We start from the raw sequence: 15,795 nt of genomic DNA on the forward strand, positions 1-15,795 counted from the left end.
CACACACAGGTGCAGTCAAGCGAGAGTAGACTACAGACACGATGGATATAGGAGATAACATAATATATTCATTGCTCCCAACCTTTCACTAACGCACGCGACGAAGAAAACACGAGGGCGGGTTTATTTTTGCATCATCAGCTGGACAAACTCGTTGTCTAGAAGGCAGTCAGTCATGTAACAGGGATGGATGGAGAAAAGGAGCTCGTACAGTCGATCCGGCCATCACCATCCTGGTCCGCCTCGCGGATCATCTCATCCACTTCGTCGTCGGTGAGCTTCTCGCCGATGGAGGTCATCACATGGCGCAGCTCGGCGGCGGAGATGAAACCGTTGTTATCGCGGTCAAAGACCTTGAAAGCTTCCCGGATTTCCTCCTCGGAGTCGGTGTCTTTCATCTTGCGGGCCATCATCGTGAGGAACTCTGTTCAAGGAAATGTCAACAACTGGTTCCAGCGACTCGTGTAGAACGGAACGTACCAGGGAAGTCAATGGTGCCGTTGTTGTCAGCATCAACCTCGTTGATCATGTCCTGGAGCTCCGACTCGGAGGGGTTCTGGCCCAGCGAGCGCATGACGGTTCCCAGCTCCTTGGTGGTGATCTGGCCTACATGGTGTTAAATGATCGACCATAACAGAAGATAAAGTCAAGACTCGAGATTCGACATAGAACGATGCAATCGATCGGTCGCATGAGGCAATCGGAGCGGGAAATTGCACTAACCATCACCATCCTTGTCCTAAAACAGAGGAGAATCCCAGTTAGCTTGTGTTTCGGAAAACGAGCCTGGAACACGGAGAGATGGTCCATTCAGGGAAGAGGGGTAAGTCAAGACATACGAAGAGGGAGAAGGCCTCCTTGTATTCGGAGACCTGTTCTTCAGTCAAAGAGTCGGCCTAGCGAGCGCAATGTTAGTTCTTCCACTCAGAATGGCAAGCAGATCTGCCCCGCAAAGCGGGGGTTTGCCAACAGGAGTCGGCCTGCAAGGAAGGCAAGACGCGTACCATGATGAATGTGTCTGGAGAAGGGAGTATGGAAAGGGAGTTGGATGTGGAGAGAAAGAGGGTGAGTGGAAGGGAGGAAGAAAGTGGAGGAGGATACGAAAGGACGGAGATGGAGCGAGAAGGTCGAGCAGGAGAGCCGCGATGTTTAGGTAGGTTGTCGGAGGGGGAAGAGGAGGTTAAGGGGAAACGTGGGTGGTTACCAGACCATACCGTCTGTACCGTCCCCTCCACGAATCGTTGGCCCTGGACTACTGGGCGGTGACGTATTGCCGGGCATCGTGACCCAACGTTGGTCTCTTCAGCCGCGTGGAAGAAAGCCACTCTTAACACGGTAGCCTTGGTATATTATTATTTTTATCAAGGTTATGATTTTTTTTTTTAGGACTACTAATGCTACGATCGCCCAAGGCATAGTGGAAACAAGCCCGATCGTCCTTTACTTGAGAACAGCTCATCATCGCCAAAAGGCTGAATGTGCCTGTTGGACAAGCCCGGGTTTAGGGCTGACGACAACTCGTGGATCCCGGCACCATGACGAATGAAAGAAAGCTTGAGGCCACCCGTCTCTGGTGTGTGTGTACCTTAGTGACTTTAAGCGTCTTTCCGTATCGTTTAGCTATTGATTAGCGTATGACTTATGATTGGGGTGCCGCCATCCGGTATGATATGATCCCGGAGGATGCGATGGAGAAAGCATCCACTCTACATCCACGTTTGTAGGAAGTGGATGGGCTTCAGGGTCCATGGACCTGAATAGGATGGGGCATGTAAGTATTTGGAGTCTTGAGCTCTCTGCATGAACCTGCAGTCAGTTACATCGGACACATTGGAGTCTAGGGTTTGGCGAACCGATTCTCGCAGAAGTCTAAGATGGGAAGAACAATATGAAGAAAATGATATAACATAGATAGTCTAAGGTATACTGACTGGATCACGGGGTAGAAGAATACTATACAGATATACTCCGTCGTCATAGTAGTAAAGATGGAACAACCACGGACGGATGGCGCTAGTCCCAAGGGGGCCGGCCACCCCTTCACGTGGCTGGGGAAGGTAAGTGTAGCCCGTTCGATAAGGCTTCCCCAGTACATTCCGTCCTCTACTCCATCTTCTTTCTCTTCAATTCTGCTCTCTAGTCTGTCTCTCCCTCCTATTCTCCAGCAACGGTGTGCTAGCTCCTCCAACTTCGACCGCGCCTAGCTCTTCAGCCTCCACCCCAACCAATGATGAACATCTCCACGACCTAGACTCCGCTGGAACATCATCAACCACCATCCAACCCCAGTCACCATGTGGCGGGATCGCACCAACCTGTAAGCTCTACCTCGACCCAGACAACTCCTCTCACAGACATGAAACTCACCATCCGTTCTTCTACAGCTACATCTCCTACCGCCAGTCGTTCACCCACCATCCCGCCAAGAAGCCACGTTATAACGGCTTCTCCGACCCGCTCGCTCCCTCCGAAGAAAGCAGAAGACTCATCTCGGAGTCCGGAGGGTTTGACGACGATGGAGACGCAATCATTGAGATGGATATCTTGCCCCCGCGGTGGGTTGATGTCCAGGAAGAGGTGACGGAGCTGCTAGCGGACATTGCGCAGAAGTCTGCGCAACTGGACAAGCTGCATCACAAGCATCTTCTCCCGGGATTCGGAGATGAAGACGCCCGGAAACAAGAGGAACATGTCATCGAGCGACTCACCCAGGAGGTCACTCGTGGGTTTCACCAGTGTCAGAAGGCGGTCCAGAAGATCGAGGTCATGGTGCGCGAGGCCAAGCAACAGGGCGGAGTGAGCAGCGGCGATGAAACCATGGCAAAGAACATCCAAATATCGCTAGCATCTCGGGTCCAAGAGGCGAGTGCCCGATTTCGGAAGAAACAGAGTACCTACTTGAAAAGTGAGATTATCCGGTGGGTTATCTCGGCGAATTGTTCAGCTAACACAATCCTTTGTAGAGTTGCGAGGACTCGAGGGCTCCGCACCGTCGTTCGACCGCTCCCCCACGCCTGTACAGAACCCTTATACGGACCCTTCGCTGATGGAATCGGATGCGGATAAATCGTTCTCACAAACAACTCTGATGCAAACGTCGCAGCGGCTCGTTACAGGTCAGAACGATGCTGCCATTATGCAACGCGAGAGAGAGATCAACGATATCGCCAAGGGCATCATTGAGCTATCAGACATTTTCCGTGAGCTACAGGCTATGGTGATCGATCAAGGGACCATGCTGGATCGAATAGACTACAACGTGGAGCGAATGGGCACGGAGGTCAAGGCCGCCGACAAGGAACTCAAAGTCGTAAGTTGCACCTGCATTAAGCACTCTATCTGGTCCCAGGCTCACTGAACACGCCAGGCAACAAACTACCAACGGCGCACGGTAAAACGGAAGATTCTTCTCCTGTTGGTCATTCTAGTCGCGGGCATGTTCATCCTATTACTCGTTAAACCAAAACGTCACAGCACACCGGAGCCGTCGCCGCCGCCGCCTCCAACAAACGACCAGCCTCCCTCTCTTCTACCTCGAACATACGATACAGTCTATCGGCGCAGGAGACGTCTGGGGTCGACCCAGCTCGGGAGGCGGAAGTGGGCAGATCCAGACATATATCGATAACACACTCTTCGGATCACAAGAGTAATAATATAATACAGGCAATTCACTGCAAATCGCTCTGTAGCTCTTGGATTCACTCATTGCACAACCTAACTCTGAACATCAAACTGGATCAAGATCTTCTCCCCTTTCACCCTCGAATTAAACCACTCCAGTATCTGGATCTCTTTGTCAACAATCCTAGCCCCTCGCAGCAAATCCGCCTGAACGACCTTGATAGTTGCCCAGACGAGCTCAGCCGTCCCCAAATTCTGTGCAATGCATGCTCTTGTACCCTTTCCGAACGCAAAGAAATTGTTGAGCATCGCATCCGTAGGCTGCAGCCATCGCTCAGGTCTGAACCGTTGCGCCTCTGGGAATACCTCTTCATCCTGATGTAGCTGGAAACCGGCCACTCCGACACTCGTTCCAGCCGGAAAGAAGTAGTCCTTGAACCTCCAACCTCCGGAGGGCACGGCCCGGGGAAGACGCGTCGGGTTTGCCCACGATAGTCGGAGCGCCTCCCTGACAACACCGCGGAGGTAAGCACATGATGTCAAGTCTTCGTCGCGTGCTGCACTGTCTTGAAGTTCTTGTCGGAGACGGGCATATCTGGGATTCGTCAGCGAGCAAAACCAAGTTCCAAGGTGAGAGTGCACTCACACGTCAGGGTGCTTTGCAAGATTCCACATGATCGTCGCCATATTCATACCCGTCGAATCTGTGCCCGCAAAACACACGTCTTTGAGCTCGATTTGCGACAACTCCTCGGAGATCTCCCTCTCCAAGAGACGGCTCTGGTAGCTGCCACTTTTCGGGACTGCCGTCTTCACGAGCTGACTTGTATAAGCATCCATCAACTGAAACGCCGTCTCCGTCGCCTGCGTCGTATTCCAGCGATCAATAAATCTCATCAGGGCGTCGCTGATCTTGCCATGTGCGAGGTTGAAGAACGCCCCGACGCCCACGTACGCATCTACAAACGGCGACGCGGACATGGTCTTCGAACCCTCGTCGATAGCGCCGTACCGCTTCTGGAACAAGTACATGCTGACCGCGTCGATAGCCATGCACCGCGTGGCATTAAGCACATTAACCGGACGCCCAGTCTGCGCCTCCCGCCGCGTCCGAGCGACAAAGTCATCGAACACGACCCCGAGCGCCTGCTCAGACTGGCGGATCGACGCGGTCGAAAACAGCGGGGCGACGGCTTTGGCGCGAGTGGCCCGTTCGGACAGCGTCAACGAGGAGAATATGGTCGTATGGCCGTCGATGTCGAATTTAGAGTACGCCCGTGTCTTGGGAAACCCACCATGAGCGAGATATATCGGCTCGATGGCTTCCCCGTCGGCAATGTCAATGTCGTTGGGGGCGACACGGAGCACAGGGCCATATCGCTTGTGTAGTTCAGAGACAGTGGTGCATTCGTCTCCGATAAAGGTGTGGTAGGCCAGCCATAACGATGTGGCGGCGGCGAGCTTTGGTCCGGGGACGTGGGACAGCGGGTGGAAGTACACCCGGTAGATGGATTTGCAGACGCAGAATGCAATCAATACCAGCAAAAATCCTCCGAGGACGACCGGACCCCGTTCCAATAGGCTTTCTAGGTTAGCCATGGGCGATGTGATCTGGATGTCGGTGGCACAGTCCGGGGAGCATCTTGGTTATATAGCGGATTCTTGCACTGCATGCAGGTCAGCGTCACGTGCAGAGCCAGTTGACGAAGAGTTGTACTACATACTGTACATGTCTCGATGAATGCAAGGGAAATTCTGCCTGTCGGACAGTCCGAAATGCTGGTCGTTATGATTGGGCTCCCTTGTCCTTGACGCTGATAAGTGCCGATTAAACCGGCCTGATAAAGCTCGGAGAAATGCCTATCAGTGGCGCAATATCAACTCGATCCTCTAGATACGCGGTTACTTAGTTGAAGTATAAAGTCTGGGGTGATTCGTAGCGCAATAGTCGCCTACTCATTATGTATCTATCCCGCCATGGATACGCACAAAATGGCGAGACACGATGTCTTCGAAACTACGATCGACGAGGATGTGACCCTCGAGCAATTGGGGTATCAACAGGGTGAGCCACGTAGGAATGAGCAGGTTTGCATTATGCTAATCACGCCGGATCTCTAGAATTCAAGCGGTCTTTCAGTCTTCTTGATATGATCGGCTTCAGCTTCAGCATCGTTACCTGGTGCGAGAGCCATCCCATTCCTGTCAGCGTCTACATCGGACAGCCCTAACAATGCAGAAGCTGGACTGCCCTAAGCGGTGTCTTCATCGTTGGAGTGAACGCCGGAGGACCCCCAGTCATGATCTATGGCTGGATTGGAGTATGCACGGTGACAATGGCTATCGCCCTGTCCATGGCCGAGATGTGCTCTCGATGGCCCGTCGCAGGAGGCCAGTATTCGTGGGTCGCCCTACTAGCACCGCCACGGGTGTCTCGACAGATGTCCTACATCACCGGGTGGTTCATGCTGACAGGTATGATGGAGACTGTCCAAAGCATTCAGCCAGCACACTAACGCGCTCCAGGTATCCTCGCAATGGGCGCCGTCAACAATTTCATCACGTCCAACTTCATCCTCGGACAGGCGAACCTGGTCTTCCCATCCTATACAATCGAGAGATGGCACACCGTTCTAGTATCCTGGCTCGTCGGGCTAGTCGCCCTGGCCGTGAATATCTTCATGCCTCACCTTCTGAACCGTCTCACTCGCTTTATCCTGTTCTGGAACATCACCAGCTTCGTGATCATCATCATCACCCTCCTATCAACCAACGACAACAAACAACCCGCAGACTTCGTCTTCAAGGACTTCCAGAACTTCACCGGCTGGGGCAGCGCAATGGCCTGCATCATCGGCATCCTGCAGAGCTTCTTCGGGATGTGCTGCTACGACGCACCCAGCCATATGACCGAGGAGATGACGCACGCCTCGCGCGACGCCCCCCGCGCCATCATCCTGTCGGTCGTCCTTGGCGCCGTGACCGGCTTCGTCTTCCTGGTCACCCTGTGCTTTTGCATTGGCAATATCGACGAGACAGCCGCATCCAGCACCGGCGTGCCCGTGATCCAGATATTCTACGACTCAACACATAGCAAAGTCGCCGCCTGCTTCCTCGCCAGCATGATAACCGTCATCGCGGTCGTTGCGTCGGTGAGCTTGCTCGCCGAGGGCTCGCGGTCTCTGTACGCCTTTGCACGCGACCACGGTCTGCCGTTCTCAGGCACACTCGCTACCGTGCATGAGAGACGAAAGATTCCGGTGTATGCGATTCTCGTCTCGATAACGGTGCAGATCGCTCTCAGTGCGATCTATTTCGGTACCGTGACTGGATTCGAGACGGTGATTTCCATCGCTACAACAGGATTCTGTAAGTGGTGCTTGGTTACGGAATTGCTGGATGTCTGCTGACGGATTCTTTAGATGTCTCTTACGCGCTTCCGTTGCTCTCCCGACTGCTGGGATATGTCTCCGGGCATCTGTCTGGTTCTTTTGACAGCCCGTATTCCCTCCCGATGCCCGTCTCGCTGGCGCTCAATGTAGTCGGTCTTGTGTTCCTGCTGTTTGCGTCCATCACCTTCAACTTCCCGTCGGATTACCCTGTCACCGAGGAATCCATGAACTACACGTCCGCCGCTATCGGAGTGATCGGGCTTTTAAGCGTGGTGACGTGGTTCACCACGGGCCGCAAACGCTTCACAGGGCCGTCAGACGTGCGAGAACTGATCGTGGAAGGGCTTACTCCTGCTGTAGGCTCGACTCCGCCATCTGAGTTCGGTGTTAGTGAGAAGCCCAAGTGAGCTGTCATGGCCTGACATGCGTATGTGTGATTGATCTCGTTTATTGAGAACCCTAATACAATAAATGTCCCGTAATGCGCCGTATATAATGTCATAATCTCGTTATAGGTGACATGATGCTCCAGAGACTCTAGGTGTAAATGCACGACTCTAAGCGCCGACAACGAAAAAGCTGAGGAGACTCCCAGCAGCCAGGCCCGCGACAAGCATAAGGCTCATGAACCCACCGGCGGGCTCTCGTTCCTCTTCTGAAACCCAGTGGCCGGCACCCATCATGCAGCTGCTTCCCAGATAGCCGTTGGTGATACCAAAGAACAGTTGCACGATGAAAAGATAGAAGAAGTCGCTGTGGACAACAGCACCGCGGCCACGGATGTTGCAGAGCAGGTAGAGCGGGATGAAGCCCAGACGAGCAACTGCAAGTATGACCAATGCCCAGGGGCGGTGGGCTAACGAGAGCTCCGGGATTAGAACAAGCATCCGCCCTGTCAAGTCTCCCGCGTTCCAGAAGAAGAAAGCGAGCGGAACAAACACCGCTTGCTGGAACAGACGGGAGCGGTCGGAGTCGGCTCGGACGGACTCTATCTCCGCCGTGAAGACAGGATAGGTCATGGTGATAGTGAAGCAGAGGAAGATCGCAATAGCAGGAAGACGGAGCTTAGTGAAAAGAGTCCAAAGACCCACAGACTTATCGTTGGTCTGGTCTGCCGAAAAATCGTCCGGCGCAACGAGGGACTCGTATTCCGCGTTTGAACGCCGTTTCATCAGGGAAAGAAACGCGATTAACGCGAAAGACGACATCCCGGTCGACGTAATGAAATAGATGAATGCTGATTTCGACGATTGCTGCGGCAGGTCCTGTGCTTCCTTCTGGCCCGGCACGGCGAGTACAGAGAGAATCTGAACGATACATGGCAGGACACCTGCCACACCTTGGCCCCCCATGATGGCCTGGGTATATTCCTCTCTTCCGAAGCCCGACACATAGGCGAACACGCCGATCTGGTTGACGCCCGTGGCAAGACTAGCACCAAACACCATGAACATCAGAAAGGCGAAGTAAGCTCTGACGGAGATGTCTCCTAGAAGGACGGTGGAAAAGGCCAGCAACGTGAAGACAACAATGTTGATCAACAGAGATATTATGATACGTTTCGGGTGGGAGGCGCCTTTCTGTAGCTTTGCGAGGATGAACGACGATCCCAGATTCGTGACCGTCGATACGGCGAGGATAAAGGGCTGGTAATGAGTTGCAGCCCAGTCGTCCGAGTGAAAACGGCTATAGAAGTACGGCGCAGCAGCGAGGAACATATTCCTAGAGATTCATCAGCCACGGTTAGAGGGTCCATTACTTTGGGGTGATCAGTAGACATACCAAGCCCACAGCATGGATATCCCAAGAAGGAAGAAGACAGCATATTCAAATCTCGAGAACTGCGAAAGCTGTCGACGCTGCGAAGGCATGCGATTGTCCTCGTCCTCCTCGATGGGCTCGTATGCCGCCGGAGCGGGTGAAGCGATCCACCTCCGGATACGCTCCATGGTGTCAGAATACCCCGTCTTGTAGTATAGTGGGATAAGCAGAGTCAATTCAGTCCATAGTGACAACACGGCGAAAGTAGGGAGTGAAGGTAGGGATCAGGAAGTCGCGGTGTTCCTGTGATCGTGCGGAGGTGGAACAGCGATGGTTATCAGCTGACGTTGATAAGCCGAGGTCACGTTATCGATAATCGTGACCATCTATACAACGGTCCAGATGATGGATATTATGACAGAATATAAGCGGAGATGTAGCATTCTCTCTATCTCAGCATTTTCTAGCTGTCGGGTATATCAACAATATCTCATCCGCCCAAGGGAGACCGAATGTTAAAGATACATCAAGAAATCGCTCCATACATACCAGCCATCTGATCGGGAAGAGAGTACATAGAAGGCACAAAGGTAAAATAACAAAGATCTATAGATGGTCCATACAAGGGAATGCAAAGAAAAGGGGAGAGAGGAGAAAAGCGAATGGGGAATATATGGAGTATGTGCGGCTTAACTTTCGTAGAGGGTCCAAATCACCGCTTCTTTTGCAGTTCCTCGTCCTGAGACTCATCAGCATCGACATCCTCTTCCATGGACTCCTCTTGCTCCATCTGCCAGAGCTTTTCTTCCGTCTCTGGGCTGATGGGAGCAGCACTTGGTGGCTGCGACACATCACCACCACTCATCTGCCACTCCATCAATTTCGTGAAGGCACCATCCGGCCGAGCACTAAGCTCTTCATACGAGCCTTGCTCGGCTACCTTGCCATCGGGCCCAAGAACAACAATTGTGTCAGACCGCTTAATTGTAGAAAGACGGTGGGCGATACTGATCGTTGTATTGTTGCCACGTAGGAGAGCCGCAAGGGCGCTGTTCACAAGAGTTTCAGACTCGGCATCAAGGGCAGACGTGGCCTCGTCGAGAATGAGGATATCAGGATCCTTGATCAGGGCCCGCGCAATCGCGATACGCTGCTTCTGTCCACCAGAAAGCTGAGCGCCTCGAGGACCCACTTGAGTATCCAAGCCATCCGGCTGAAAGAAAGTCAGCCAAATCACACAAAGCAGGTGCCAAGAATACTTACAAAGTCACTGATGAACTGACAGTTTGCCTTGCGAGCTGCGGCAATAATCTCAGATCTCGTCGCCTGCGGACTTCCGTATGAGATGTTCTCAGCTATAGTACCGGAGAAAAGAACCGGCTCTTGGGAGACCACGCCAATCTTTCTGCGGAGAGACTTTGCGTTCATTGCACTGATGTCCTTTCCATCGATGAGAATTTTGCCCCCAGTAGGGTTGTAGAACCGAAGCAACAACGAAGCGATGGTCGATTTGCCGCCACCAGAAGGTCCAACGATGGCAACATTGGTTCCCTGGGGGATCTCAAAGTTCAAATCCTTGAAGATGGGGACAGCAGGCCGTGTGGGATAACTGAAAGATACGTTTTCAAACCGGATGGGACCACGGGCAGAGATGACCTTATTACCCTTTGTGGGTGATATCGTCGGCTTGCGATCCTGTAATTCGAAAAGACGGCTAGCGGCACCAACACCCTTCATCAGCTCAGAGTAGAAGCTGGACAGCCCGAACATGCTGGAACCTGCATAGGCCGTGTACATGAGGAACGACGTTAACTCTCCAATGCTGATGCCACCAGACTGAACCATGCCACCCCCAACATAGAGGAGTGCCAAGATCGTCATGTTGCCCATGAAGCCAGTCTAGTATTTGTTAGAACACGTGAAGGATCGAAGAACGGTTAATCACATACGGAGCTGAAAAATGTCGCGCTAATTAAAGATTCCTTCTTTCCAAGTTCGAAGATTTTTCGCACTTGAGTGTTGTACCGGTTAACCTCAATGACCTCCCCGGCGAACGACTGGCTGGTTTTCACATTGCCTAGACGCTCCTCGGCGATCTTCGTCAGATCTCCTAAGTTTCTCTGGATCTTGCGGCTCAAATTCCGGATAGCGCGACCATAGAAGAAGGCACCAAGGCCAATCGGGGGGAGCAGCAATGCCAGGATACTTGACAGTTTAAGGCTGACATATGCCATCAGACCAAACCCTGCCGCGCCGCTGACGCCTGCGCGCAGTCCATCCGACAGGTTTTGTGTGATACTTTTTCCCACGATAATAGTGTCGGAGCTGAGGCGAGAAATCAAATCTCCCACTCGGTTCGCATCGAAGAACTCGGCGTCCTGGATAAAAGTCTGCCGGAAAAGCTTTGACCGAAGCCGCGCGACGACACGTTCACCAACAATGCGCAGAATAATTATACGCCCGTAGTTTGCCGCGGCACCGATGGTCATTATTCCAGCCAACGCAGTGTAAAACATGGGAACGCTGAGACCGAAGAGTTCGTGGGCACCTCCTTCACCGGCGGACTTCGTCGCCGCATCCATGATCTTTCCAATAGAAAACGGAATCGACATAGTAATACCGGAAGAAATCAACAGAAAGGTGAAGGCCAGGAAAAGCTTCTTTGCCTCGGGGCGCGCAATAAGCAGAAGTCTCCAAATTTCCTTGAAACCAGCTTTCTTTCCCGAAGCACCATCTTTGTGAAGTTTCGCACGGAGGTTGACCTGCGCAGCCTGTGCTGCCCTTTCAGATAGTTCGAATCCATGGTCTACCCCCTCGGGTTCCTTGCCCTCAGGGACTGCAGGATTCGCCTTTGGTGCATTGGCCGGGGGTACCGGGGGTTTCGCTTCTAATTTCCGTTGTGTCGAGGAGAAAGGCCGGGTCGCACCGAAGATACGAGGTTGGAGGACGCCAAATCGGGGGTTGTTCTTGGACACTAGACCCCAGATTCCAAGTTCATTGCCAGTACGGGCTGAGCGGGCATTCGCAGAGAAGGGTCGGCGCAAGACGCCGTGAGTACCAGGCGCAAATATAGGATACCGTGCTCCGGGAAAGACATCCCTCACTGGCCTTCCCCGGGACAGACCAATTGGCCTCGCGCTGACCCCGGGGGCCCAGGAGGCGAGTACGCTGACTCCGCGCATTGTCGGGCGTGGAACAAAGCGGAATCGGACGGCTGTTCAAAGAGTTGTCATGGAATAGGGCCAGATGCCATATCTCGCCTAGTGGAATGCCGTGAATCTCACATACATAACAGCACCAAAACCGAATAGAAGCCTCTGGGACAGGAGATGACGTTGTTGGGGGAAGATTGAGAGTACAAACCGAGGTGCTCTGGTCAGCGCCAAAAGACGTCCCCGAGTGCCGCCGCCAGTCGGTCGGCCCAGAATCGGCGTTCCGGTTCTGCCGGCCATCACCGCCTGCCCTGTGATTCTGCCGCCATCGAAGCTGATCGAGAGCTTTCCATGCGGCACAGTGGCCTCAACAGCTCTCAGTCTGCAATTCAGAAATATATGGTGCTGGTCCGGTGATCTGTCTCGCTCATCGGTCTTTGTCCCTCTATTATCTCCCCACTTACTTCGTCTCCATATTATCTCCCTCTCGTCTTCCATCAGTTGCTTATCCACCCCACTTCTACCCCTCCTGTAAGCAACTGTACAGTGCTCCTCCAAGATGGTCCTCGACTACAGTAAATGGGATCAGCTCGAGTTGTCCGACGACTCCGATATCGAAGTCCATCCCAATGTTGACAAGCGCTCGTTTATCCGCGCCAAACAAGCACAAATTCATCAGCAGCGTATGCAGCGCCGCCATGAGATCGAAACCCTGAAGTACGAGCGTATCGTCAACGACGGACTCCTCTTGCGCATCGACAAGCTTCTCACATCACTCAAGCAACATGAAGGGTCTTCCAGCAACCCGGAGGAACCTGTGTTCCAGGCACTCATGGAATTCGCCAGCAACCCGTCGGACGATCAGCCACCTCCACCCCCGGAAGGCGTGCACACCCAGGAGAAAGAGCAGCCTAAATACTCCCAAATGATGGGCTCCCTGGTAGATCAGGTCAAGAATGAGATCGGGGATGTCCCAGATGACAAGCTCCTCCCAGAATACATCAAGGGTGTGCAGGGGCATAAGGACAAGGTGCTGGGATTACAAAAGGAATTGATGGAAAGACTCGCTCAGCTGGAGAAGGAGGAAAGCAGCAAGATTACCAGCGATATGTTGCATACCGGATTCGACACGTCCTTTGTCGCCAAGGGTGATTCCAAGGGCAAGAGCACCGCTTCCACGCAACAAACAAGCTCCGTGGAGCTCTTGAACCCCGGAGCCGCCTCGTCGCAACAGTCCGGAGCTGATGCTGAGGACGAGGAGGAGGATCCAGAGAATATTAAGGCCAGTGATTTGGCCAAGCGTTTCGCAAAAATCAGACGCGACGACTACCGCTCGTTGCTTCAGTTCATTTCGGAGCACCCCGAGATTGTCGCAGAGAAGGAAACAGACGGTTTGTTGGTCGAAGCCTTCAACAGCCAGATGGAAGGAAAAGAAGACTATGCTCGCCAGTGCGTCCACCAGGGATTGCTGCTGCAGTATTGCCGCTCGCTGGGCCGTGATGGCATCTCCCTTTTCTTCAAGCGGTACGTCACCACTATCATTTTGGCCTAAAAGACCCTAACTAAACATGTCTTATATCAGTATCACAAACAAAGATCATCAAGCTGGAACCCTCTTCCGCAACGATGTCAACGAAACCTACAACAAGATCAAAACCCGTGCCGCAGAGCTCGCCAAAAACAGCGCTGCATCTAACGATCCGGCTGGTGTGGAGCAGATCCAGCTCCATGCCGTGGATCCGAACACCAAGATTACCATCAACATTCCTTCGGCAGAGGGCACTGAACCCGTCGAAGTGGAGGCCCGCAAGATCTTCGAGTCCTTCCCCAAGGATTTGCAGACTGCATTGGCTTCAGAGTCACTGGATGAGGTGAACAAGGTTCTCGGAAAGATGAGCGTGGAGGAAGCCGAAGACGTTGTGGAAAAGCTCGGCCAAAGCGGTATGCTCAGCCTCGAGGAGGGGGTCATCGATGCTACCACAGAAGAGGGCCGGAAGAAGCTGGAAGAGATTGAGGCAGAGGGTAAACGGGAACAAAAGGTGGAAGAGGTGGGAGAACCGGGTGGTGATGTGACTGAATTGGACTGAAAAAAATGGCTGGATAATGCATGGAGCTCATGAATTTTTGCATTTAACTGAATAGCTGTATTTAATTCACCTATGCATGTGACGTCTACATTCTTGCAACATGTACAGAATTGAAATCGGATGAATGAGCCAGGTCTCGTCCTACGTCGTTCAGTAATGGGGAGATTGGAGGCGAAGATCAACGATATTTTGATCAAAAACATGGGACAAGCAATTGCGTTATCTACCTACATAACGATTAGGAAAGAAAGGGTCCGTAGTAAAAAGACAGGGTAACAGAATAAAAGATAAATGGACACAACCCGAGGAGATATGGCAATGCAGAAGATGAGAATGTGCAATGTTGGGTCCGGTCGTGATAAAAAGGCGCTGGAAATAGAAATACTCTTCTCTTCGGGTGCTCGAATCTCCTCACGTCCCCGATCTAGACTCCCGAGTCATGTACATATGTCGGGGCAACCTCTGGATGCTTCGTTCACACTTAGATGCCACTGGCACCGGGAGCGTTCTGGTCCTTCTTCAGATCGAGCAGCAACTCGCGGAACCGTTCTTTGCCAGAACCGCTGGCACCGCCCCTTGCGCCCTTTCCGGAAATATCAACGAGTTTCGCGATCCGCTCCCAGCTGGTACCACCAGAAGATGTGTCTTCACGGTTGGCCAGGAACTGTTCGGCTTCGGCACGGGTCTGAGCGCGAAGCTTGTCGGTCTTATTGTTGTAGGAAACGTAGAAGTCGTCGATGTCTTCGCGGGCCTTCTTCACAGTCGATTGTTTTTTCTCCTCCGAGATCTCCGCACGGCGGCTGATGTCTGCATCCCGTCTCTCACGCCATTCCCTGCACATCCGAAAGTTAACCGCCGCCCAGGGGGACCAACAGGACGAAAACAAGAGAACAACGGCCATTCAAAACTCACCTAACAGGCTCAGGCTCTTCTTCGGGTTCTTTGTAGCTGGGATAACCAGTTGGAGGGAAAGGAGCACCGGTACCGGTGATTGTTCCGCCGGGCGCAACTTGCTGTAAACAGGGGAAGCATGCATTAGCGCACGAGCCATTGGAACGAGAACACGCATAGATATGTACCTCATTCTGCGTTTCGATAGCGGGGAAAGACGACTCGAATCCGGACATTTCCTCGTGAGAAACGGCGGCCGGAGCATCCTCCGCACCGCCCAGTAAATCGTCCCCAGTATCTACATTCTCGGAGGTAGCGACGTGGTCTTGGGCGGTAGCAAACTGGTCGGCATCATCGCCGAGGACAGCGCGCTCACGGGCCAGGAAATCGCTCTCGTCGGCAGCTCCATTGGTGTCGGCGACCTCAGTTTGGCCTAGGGGAGGCAGGGTTTAGTATCACCGAGATCATAGTACCGGTTAGTGGTAATTGGGGTGGTAACGGGGTACCAACCGGCGGAGAAGTCTTCCAACGAGGGGAATCGGTCAGCCATGATGATGAGGGTTTGAAAGAGCCAGGTAATGGAGGATGCGTCGGGAAGGGAGGCTCTTTGATGGAAGCAAAGGAGTGTATGTATTGGGAGGGAGAAGGGGGAGGGAGGATAGAGACGGGAATGTGAGGGTCCAGCTGGCGTTCTGGAAGCGGAACACAGCAATCATGACGGGATTCTGCCGCTCGCAGGCGGTGAGGCACCCCATGAGCTTCACTAGTCTCTCTCTCGCGCTCTTGCTCTCCTCTGTATCTCTCTCCAAACAAAGAACGTGCATTCCCTGTTCCTTGACACGCCCCCTTTAATCGCCTTATTGTCTGCTTTGTTGGATTGTTGCTTGT

At 53.0% G+C, this 15,795-nt stretch overlaps 8 protein-coding genes across 8 annotated transcripts; 3 read left to right on the forward strand and 5 right to left on the reverse strand.

Moving 5' to 3' along the window:
• Window positions 1-173: 173 nt before the first annotated feature.
• Window positions 174-1,007, reverse strand: ATEG_00736 (calmodulin; the record flags this gene model as incomplete). The annotated part of the gene is made up of 5 exons (XM_001210822.1): window positions 174-424; window positions 481-606; window positions 724-739; window positions 840-872; window positions 1,005-1,007. The coding sequence occupies 5 exons, from the start codon at window positions 1,005-1,007 to the stop codon at window positions 174-176; spliced, it is 429 nt and encodes a 142-aa protein (XP_001210822.1).
• Window positions 1,008-2,294: 1,287 nt separating this feature from the next.
• On the forward strand, window positions 2,295-3,358 carry ATEG_00737 (t-SNARE syntaxin TLG2; the record flags this gene model as incomplete). Its single annotated transcript, XM_001210823.1, has 3 exons — window positions 2,295-2,317; window positions 2,385-2,905; window positions 2,964-3,358. 3 exons carry the CDS (start codon window positions 2,295-2,297, stop codon window positions 3,356-3,358), a joined length of 939 nt encoding a protein of 312 aa, XP_001210823.1.
• Window positions 3,359-3,717: 359 nt separating this feature from the next.
• Window positions 3,718-5,355, reverse strand: ATEG_00738 (cytochrome P450; the record flags this gene model as incomplete). The annotated part of the gene is made up of 3 exons (XM_001210824.1): window positions 3,718-4,219; window positions 4,271-5,210; window positions 5,349-5,355. 3 exons carry the CDS (start codon window positions 5,353-5,355, stop codon window positions 3,718-3,720), a joined length of 1,449 nt encoding a protein of 482 aa, XP_001210824.1.
• A 605-nt stretch (window positions 5,356-5,960) lies between these two features.
• ATEG_00739 (uncharacterized protein) lies at window positions 5,961-7,034 on the forward strand (the record flags this gene model as incomplete). Its single annotated transcript, XM_001210825.1, has 2 exons — window positions 5,961-6,099; window positions 6,151-7,034. The coding sequence occupies 2 exons, from the start codon at window positions 5,961-5,963 to the stop codon at window positions 7,032-7,034; spliced, it is 1,023 nt and encodes a 340-aa protein (XP_001210825.1).
• Window positions 7,035-7,573: 539 nt separating this feature from the next.
• Window positions 7,574-8,965, reverse strand: ATEG_00740 (nucleoside transmembrane transporter FUN26; the record flags this gene model as incomplete). Its single annotated transcript, XM_001210826.1, has 2 exons — window positions 7,574-8,738; window positions 8,799-8,965. 2 exons carry the CDS (start codon window positions 8,963-8,965, stop codon window positions 7,574-7,576), a joined length of 1,332 nt encoding a protein of 443 aa, XP_001210826.1.
• Window positions 8,966-9,489: 524 nt separating this feature from the next.
• On the reverse strand, window positions 9,490-11,959 carry mdr2 (ATP-binding cassette permease mdr2; the record flags this gene model as incomplete). Its single annotated transcript, XM_001210827.1, has 3 exons — window positions 9,490-9,990; window positions 10,041-10,676; window positions 10,727-11,959. 3 exons carry the CDS (start codon window positions 11,957-11,959, stop codon window positions 9,490-9,492), a joined length of 2,370 nt encoding a protein of 789 aa, XP_001210827.1.
• A 529-nt stretch (window positions 11,960-12,488) lies between these two features.
• ATEG_00742 (Hsp90 co-chaperone CDC37) lies at window positions 12,489-14,016 on the forward strand (the record flags this gene model as incomplete). The annotated part of the gene is made up of 2 exons (XM_001210828.1): window positions 12,489-13,453; window positions 13,512-14,016. The coding sequence occupies 2 exons, from the start codon at window positions 12,489-12,491 to the stop codon at window positions 14,014-14,016; spliced, it is 1,470 nt and encodes a 489-aa protein (XP_001210828.1).
• Window positions 14,017-14,535: 519 nt separating this feature from the next.
• Window positions 14,536-15,457, reverse strand: ATEG_00743 (clathrin light chain CLC1; the record flags this gene model as incomplete). The annotated part of the gene is made up of 5 exons (XM_001210829.1): window positions 14,536-14,591; window positions 14,647-14,849; window positions 14,929-15,029; window positions 15,096-15,340; window positions 15,418-15,457. 5 exons carry the CDS (start codon window positions 15,455-15,457, stop codon window positions 14,536-14,538), a joined length of 645 nt encoding a protein of 214 aa, XP_001210829.1.
• Between the last annotated feature and the right edge of the window lie 338 nt (window positions 15,458-15,795).

Source organism: Aspergillus terreus, genomic scaffold, assembly GCF_000149615.1.
Source record: "Aspergillus terreus NIH2624 scaffold_1 genomic scaffold, whole genome shotgun sequence".
In the NCBI taxonomy this organism is placed as follows: domain Eukaryota; kingdom Fungi; phylum Ascomycota; class Eurotiomycetes; order Eurotiales; family Aspergillaceae; genus Aspergillus; species Aspergillus terreus.